At 42.3% G+C, this 8,091-nt stretch overlaps 1 protein-coding gene across 1 annotated transcript in view; it reads left to right on the top strand.

Annotated features, from left to right (window-relative positions):
- Window positions 1–78: 78 nt before the first annotated feature.
- NFS1 (NFS1 cysteine desulfurase) overlaps window positions 79–8,091 on the top strand; it is a gene marked incomplete at both ends in the record, with an annotated part of 10,283 nt that continues 2,270 nt past the window's right edge. The window contains 7 exons of the mRNA XM_010079141.1: window positions 79–279; window positions 351–467; window positions 1,084–1,167; window positions 1,847–1,999; window positions 3,031–3,124; window positions 5,110–5,244; window positions 6,638–6,795. Of these exons, the coding sequence (XP_010077443.1) occupies window positions 79–279; window positions 351–467; window positions 1,084–1,167; window positions 1,847–1,999; window positions 3,031–3,124; window positions 5,110–5,244; window positions 6,638–6,795 (942 nt within the window). The remainder of the gene's footprint in view (window positions 280–350; window positions 468–1,083; window positions 1,168–1,846; window positions 2,000–3,030; window positions 3,125–5,109; window positions 5,245–6,637; window positions 6,796–8,091) is intronic.

Genomic DNA, 8,091 nt, shown 5'->3' on the forward strand with positions numbered 1-8,091 from the left:
ACAGCGAGGCGTTTATTTAACCGACACACTGACCCGTGTAGTTTCTCCTGACTTGTGTAAGACCTTTTGTTTCTGCAGCGCAGCAAACCCCGTGGTTCGGTGGTTGTCTCGATGCAGGTGGTGGCTACGCGCGCGGGAACAGAACGTAGCTGCCGATGCTGGCGTTTGCTGGGGGCTGTGCTGTATGTGACTGCAGTGACCCGAGTTTTCAAGATCTGCCCCGAGCTAAGCCGGGACACTGCAGCAGAAGTGCTGCTACTCCTGGGGCAGAGGGAGGATGTGTGTATGTGGAGGGGACAGAGGTGCTTTTCCTTCTCCATTTCTGAGGCCGGGTGGTTTGTGTCCCGCAGGATCCCAGAGTCCTGGACAGCATGCTCCCGTACCTGATGGCCTACTATGGTAACCCCCACTCCAGGACACACGCCTATGGCTGGGAGAGCGAGGCTGCTGTGGAGAGGGCGAGACAGGTGAGTCTTTGACTCTCCGCGGTTGTAGTGGTTTTCCTGCTGGCGAGGAAATTCAGTGTCAAAAAAAATCAAAAGTAATGATGAAACTGCTGTAGTTAGTTCTCCGTGGGTGGGATTTAGCAGCTTCCTCTTTGCTGTACTTCATCAGATTTATTGCAAGAAAAAACAGTGAGAATAGAGCAACTGAAATGGCAGAAACCAATACTTTGGACAATGGTGCCTCAGGATTTTTGAGTTCCTGAGGTCACAAGTGTGCTGCTGCAGTAACTGGGCTAACTTCATATTTTATCCTTCTCCTTCCTAATCTTAGGTATGGGTCTTTGTTGTTTGTTTTGGAAGTAGTATGTACTGGGATTTTGTCTGCTTAACTTGTACATTGTATTATGACAGGCTAATGCTTAATACCACTATTGTTAATGACTATGGATTCCTTATGTATTTTCTATTAATGCAGATATTTAGGCTATTGTACCTGTAGCATAACCTTGTTAGAGACTAGCTGTAATCCTTTTGAGGCTCAAGAGGGTATTGTTGAAAACATTTTGCATGTGTTTTGCTATGGTGAATTAATTGTATTTTATCGTAACAAATAAAATTTGTATTTCTTTTTAAACAGCAAGTTGCAGATTTAATAGGAGCTGATTCAAAGGAAATTATATTTACCAGCGGTGCAACAGAATCAAATAATATGGCAATTAAGGTAAAAGAGTTATACTGATAGTTATTTATTATGTTAAAATTATGCTCTTAGGAACTGTACACATCTTTCAACAGTTTAAATGTTAATATGTTGATGTAGTTAGCAAATATTTGCATTACTGCATTTCTGGATTTACTCCTTGTGGTATTCTGCTACATACATGGAAGAAATACTGGGGTGTTGTGATGCCCAGGATGAGATTTTGGGAACATAATACTCAATAGTTATCTTACATCCACCAAGTACAATCTTTCAGCTTTTGTAATTAAAATCTTTATCATTAAATATAGTGGAGATGCTGATTATGAGATTTTTTCTTACTAAGACTAGGTAATGTTTTAACCTTTAGTATGTGGTTATGCAGATTTCTCATTGTATAAGACTCCATTGCAAGTGTTTTTTAAAAAGTATTTGTGTTAATAGTGTCTAGGACTTACATAAGTTAACATTCCCACAGGCTTATTGAAAAGTGAGATGCTTTGAAAAATGAGTGCTGATGGCAATATGTAGTGTGAATTACATGTCAGTACCTTTTAGATTCATGACTTTAGGGCAAACAGAGAAGATCCAAATGAATTATATCTAAATAGTAATTTCTTGTTTCTGATAATTTTTTGTAAAGCTTGCTTTCTTCAGTGGTCTAATCGCAAATTTATTGTTCATGGATTGTGCCTGACAGGGTGTTGCAAGGTTCTATAAATCCAGAAAAAAGCATATCATTACTACGCAAACAGAGCACAAGTGCGTGTTGGATTCTTGCCGTTCCTTGGAGTCAGAAGGTTTTCGGGTCACGTATCTGCCTGTTAAAGAAAATGGGCTCATAGATTTGAAGGTAGGTTGTTTACTGACAGAAAGAAAGTGAATATAGAAGAGATTTTTGCTTCAAATTGATGCTTAAGAGGACCTTGTGTCTTCTTCATGATAAAGAGAAAAGGATGATAAGTGTCACAAGGTAGAATGAGAGTCCAAGTCAAAACTATCACAGTTGGAGAAGGATTTTCTGTTCTATCTGGTGCTCTAGACTTTTTCTCAACCAAGACATCCACCTCTGATCCCACCCTTCCCCTGCTGTCATTCATAGCTGTGCAGGTGGAGCTGTTGCGTACCCTGTAGAGAGCCCAGAACATGACTAGGATGGAGCTGGAGTTAGCGGTGACATTTCATGAACTGAGCTACTCAAGGCATCAGGCACAGCGATTATAATACTCCCTTCCGATTGCTGTCCGTGAGCTGACCCTTCTGGGTGTACTGGCCGCACTCCTGGAATTTAGAAGTTGTGTATGCTTATTTTATCATTGCTGTCCTGTAATACAGGACAGCATCAGTTTTATTTATAGTCCCATCATCTGGCTTGGAGAGATGTTGTGTATGTGGTGGGGTAGATGGACAGGTCTGCAGGTGCAGAAGTGTTAGTTGTGTTCTCCGAGAACTTTGCTGTCAGGCTCCTTTGCATGATGCTTTCTGGTGTACAGTGCAGTTCCTTTATAGCCACCCTCCCTTTTTCTAGATATGGCTTAAGCTGTTTCGTGGGTGGTTAATTCATTAAAGACAATAGTTCAGAGGAATGTATGAGGCATAGCAAAAGCCTGCAGTGACTTGATTTAATCAAGTCAGGTGGCCAGTTCTATACCAGGGCTAAGATATGCAGAAGTGCAATTGATTCCGCTCCTCTTCCTACAGGAATTTTGTGTTCACGTGGATTAGTGCTCTCATCATGACTGCTTGGCAGAACCCAGGGGTTTGTTGGTAATACACTAGTTAGGGGGCTGGTGGTTAAGATTTGCAAGCAAACTGAAGGTGTGTTCAGGAGTCTTTTACTTCTGCTTTTCATTACAACTTCTGTCCGTTTGAATATTTCACCAGGAGTTAGAGGCTGCGTTCCAGCCAGATACAAGTTTGGTTTCTGTAATGACTGTGAATAATGAAATAGGAGTCAAGCAGCCAATCCACGACATTGGTGAGTACACCATGGCTTCCAGAGGCCAGCTAATGTCACTCCTGCTTCATTTGACTTAATATTTTCATAGCCAAGTGCTACTGGTGTAAAAGATTAGGTGTAGTATAGTTAAGGAATAAAGAATAATGCTGGCCCAAATAAAAACTTATTTTAAAAGGGAAATGAGGATGAAGTTCAGTACTTTCACAGTGAGTATTGCAGCAATTATAGCCTTGTAGTACAGACCAGCTGCAGTGTTTCTAGTTTCATTCTGAATTGTACAATGGATGAAAAAGTTGCCCAGAATGACTGGCCAAATGGAGTTTACGTACTATAATGGTTTACTGAGTGGTTGTGTTTAAGAGGAGAAACGTGCAGAACGTGGGGTGGGAGGGGATGGTGAAGACCATACTTAGATGCCCCTTCCCCCCAGTATTGCCATATACAGTCATGAACAATTGTTTTGGAGGTCAAAAGGCCGCTGAGGAGCCAAGTTTCTGTAAGAGGAGGCAGGGAGGGAGAGAGCCAGGCTCTGAGGAGGCAGATGGAGGGACAGGGGCCTCAAAGCAGTCTGGCAAAGCTGGTGAAGGGGCAGCTGGAGAAGCAGGGGTGTTGGAGCAGGCAGGGTGCGCGGGTGGCCCACGTGTGCAGCTCCCAGGATCCCACTGTGATTCCATGATAAGGTTTCCTATGACAGTGACAAAACATGCCCCTTCACATTCAAGTTGTCCTTTCATAAGGTGTTTGAGTTTTCAGACAGTTTATAGTCTTTGGCCTCTGCCCTCGAGTTTATACTGCATGGTTCTGGAGGGCATTGTTTTCCCAGGCTGTGGCAGGCATCTTACCCTGTTGTGCAGCTGATTTTTCTCTTGCTTAGCTGCTGTGTTGGGTTTTTTTTTTTTCTTCATTATGCTCAAAGCAGCATTTTCCCCAGCGCGCTTCAAGGTTATATTTCTTCATTGCCAAGTAATTGGCCATCAGCGAGTTGCTTGTAGGCCTGTAGGAGGACTCTGTTTTCCTCCTGTGCTTAAATTGTCAAGGCCGTTATTGTTGTCCCATGCTTCAATGCCAGAGATACCTGCTACCAAGCTCTGGTTCCCACAGTAGGTTCTCATCACACCTTGATAACGGGTTTAACAGGCCAGGACGGGGACCTTGCAGAGTTAACCGAAGGCACTGCTGGCATGAGGCCACAGCAGTAGCAACGCTGTTCTTGCTGGATTACGGGAGCACAGCTTCTCCAGTGAAAGATAACGCTGAACTTGTGGAAAGGAGAACTCTAGGATGCAGCTGTGCTAAGTACAGATTCTGAGGAAGATGAGTTGTGAATTTTTTGGTGACAAAAATAAACAATATTTAAGTTTGGTGCCCATGAACATCAGGTTATTTTGTTCCTTAGTGTCTTTTAGCTCTGGATGCAAAAACATTGATTACAGGCTTGAGTGACTTCAGGTGGGAGTAATTGGTGTGTGAGGACTAGTGACAATTTTGAGAACATTTTTGAAGCTGAGCATTGCAAAACTTGGAAACTTGAGGAGATGGCATAAAAATACTTGGCAAGTATAAACTTGATAGTAAGGCTGGCTTGTTCTAGACTGGTGTTGAGAAGAAAAATAATCCAGCTGTAGAGTCATACCTGTGGGGAAACTTGGATGTCCCATGGAGCTACTTGTACCTGAACTTGATAGATGTGGGTTTGGAAACAATCTCAGTTCTTAACAGCAGAAGACTTTTTAACTTCTCAGCTGAAAAAATTCACCGTAGTTTTGCCTGCTGACCTGCCTAAATCTCTGCCCAGTTAGGCATAGCTGAATAGCTAGAATAGCTCCTACACAGTTTTAGACACTTTACAGTAAAAGAAACATGACAGCACACATTCCTTCCTCTGTCACCTTAGAACCTGTCTCTGATATAAGCTGATGCTTTAGATTCGTTGTTGGAATCATTGGAATCATAGCGATTAGATGAGATGATGTGGGTTTTTTGGTTTTGTGTTTTTATTACAGGTGAGATCTGCCGCACACGTAAGGTTTTCTTCCACACAGATGCTGCACAAGCAATTGGTAAAATTCCTGTGGACGTCAACAACATGAAAATTGATCTAATGAGCATCAGTGGCCATAAAATTTATGGGCCCAAAGGTACTTACTGAAGTGCTTTTCTAGAGAATTATTGTTTCCGTGCCTACCTCAAGGTAACTACGCAAGGTATGAAGTCAAACCTGTCTGTCATAGTACTTAAACTGTAGAAAACTATTCTGAGATTGGTATTGGGGTGACTTTGGAGAAGTTCAGGTACTGCTGCCAGATTTAGAGCTGCCGTAAGTGGGTCTTCAGTGCTTATGGGTTGTGAGGTGCCTTTGCTGAAGGAAGAAGCAGTATCTTATAATGGTGGCAGAATTAGGGGGAGTGACTTTTCAGGAGTCATCTGCTTGGTGTGAAGCAGCATTGAAGCTGAAATGTTTGAAATGAAATCACTGGGTTATAGGGCAAAACTTAGAGCCAAGTGTAACTTGCAAGAAGGAGATCAAAAGGTAACTGGAAAGTTTAAATTCTTAGTGATTTGTATTCTACTTCCAGTGGCTTCTGCTCCCAGTGCTATTTGCAGAATGGGCCTTAAAATCTGGCTGTGGGTTTTCTAGCGACTCCCAAACAGTAGAAGTTCAGCTGTTATCACTGTCACGGTTCATTTAGTTTGTAACACTGGATGTAGAAAGACAGAAATCAAGTTTGCTGTATTCTGTGTGCTATTCAGAAACAAAAGGCAAAATAATTATTTTTTCAATATGTTTTCTTTTTGTGTACGAGCTCTCCTGAAAGCTGAAGACATATCTCTGGATGAGGACTAAGTTTTCAACCAATAAGTTTGGGCAGGTGACAGACATAAATTTTCCCAACTTATTATGACCAGAAGTAGCATCCATTCTTCTTGTGGTGACAGTCACCCGTTAGTTATGCCAAAGCACATGAAGACCTGGAAATCCAAGTTTCTGGGTGAGGAGACTAGACGGTGAAATTGGCTGGCTGACAAAACTGCCTCATGTAATCTGCCTGTTGGAAATTGGTGCCACTGATGAGTTCTCCCTAATGAGAAGAAGAGGGCTTCTGGATCTGGTGCTGGCCTGGTAATCCAGGGAAGGGAGTTCTTCTAGATCTTTTGGTTGGAAGTTGGTAAGGGGACGTCAGTGAATGAAATATCTGCACATAAAAACTTCAGTGCAAAGGGATGAGCTTCAGCTGTGCACAGGAACTGGGAGAAGTAAGGGAAGTACCTCTAGTCTTTAGGTGGCTGAAGTACACTGGGAGAAACTGAGCTTCTCTCATTGGCTGAAGCTCTGGGAGCCTGACTGAAGAACGCGAACAGTGCGAACAAAGACCATATCCTAGAAAACATTGTGTTCGCTACATTTTTCTCCAGTGAGGCGTCCAAATATGTGTTTGCTGTGGAAATAAGGAATATTTCCAAACCTTGGAGTCCGTTTTCATAATTTCAAAGTGGTGTCTGTACACTAAAATAGCTTTCCTTATTTTCAAGGGGTTGGTGCTATCTATGTTCGCCGTCGACCGCGTGTCAGGCTAGAACCGCTGCAAAGTGGGGGAGGCCAGGAGAGAGGACTGCGGTCGGGGACTGTGCCCACTCCTTTAGCAGTGGGCCTGGGGGCAGCGTGTGCAGTGGCACAGCAGGAGATGGAGGTATGTGGGAGACGGTATTTGGTCTGGATTCCAGAAAATAATATAACAGGGGTAGTTAGATCTTAGATTCCGTAGGTCATTTTGTGTCCATGTGCCTTAATTAAATTTGATTCTTGTGTTGGGACATTAAGTACATGTTTTGAGATCTTCGATGATGTTTTTGGGTAATTCAAAGTTGATTTTTCAGCTTTCTTAAGTTTCTTTTTTCTTGAAGTGTTTTGAATAATGGTTTTCTGCAAGTTTACAGTTAACAGTTTCAGTGGAATATGACTTTAAATGCTTGTACTAAATCTCTCTATTCTCCAAACGTGCGTTAGCGGCATCTCTACATAAACATGGTTTATTCAGTTTCAATGTATATTAAAAAAAACCCCACACCGAAACAAAAAACTTCCTGGTCCATTATCATACCTATTAAATGTATATAAGTTCAAGTTTACTGCAGGTTTGCAACTAATAACTTGTTTATTTTTCCTAGCTTGGACGGTAACATTTATTTGCTAGGTCTGGTGTCTAAGCCTCTGTGTGGTGCTGTATCTATCTGTGGACAGCAGTGCATTCCTTACAGCTCGAATGTAAAAATCTTTAATACAGTGCCAAGGGGATGCGTAAGTCAGATATCTGTACACATAGGATCAGGCTTCTTCCTCGGAGACAGGCAGGGATCCACCGACTGAGCTGTGTAGTTACAGAAGCCTTGTTAGAGTCTGGAGAGCCTGCAGAGCCCAAATTCTGCGTGAGCCTCAGATCTGGATTCTCTTCCTTGCCTCGGCAGAGTTTTGGTATTTCTAAAGCAAGTAATATTTGAGATAGCCTTGTTTTCTTCTAAAGCTTTTCCAAGCATGTAGATAAGCATTAATTGCATGTGTGCTTCTGGCCCTTTCTGTGCACCGGAACTGTTACCAGCCCTTACTGCTTTTTTAGAGTAAGTGACCTCATTTTTCAGTGTGGAATGAGACACTGCGCACAGACCGTTCTCATTGCGTGAGTTCACAGTAATTTGTGAGTCCATGTCTTCATGTAGCGCAGTTTGAGAGCTCCTTATTTCAGGGGCACTTCCTATAATAGGTGCCCTTTCTCATGTTGCAAAATGCGTCACCTTATGTATTACCTAACTTGTCTTTAAACTCAAAGAACTCTGGGCTTTTATGAAAGCCATTTTGGCAGCTTGTATATATAGATCTTTCTGAATGGTTTGGAATATTTTTGAAGGCTGAGCTAGCTTTTAATTCTCTTTTAAAACAGTCTCTTGTGTAGGCAGAGTCTGACAATTTCTTTTTAAGTTTCAGATCTGTT

The sequence above is a fragment of the Pterocles gutturalis genome, unplaced genomic scaffold (genome assembly GCF_000699245.1).
Source record: "Pterocles gutturalis isolate BGI_N339 unplaced genomic scaffold, ASM69924v1 scaffold36608, whole genome shotgun sequence".
NCBI classification, from domain to species: Eukaryota; Metazoa; Chordata; class Aves; order Pterocliformes; family Pteroclidae; genus Pterocles; species Pterocles gutturalis.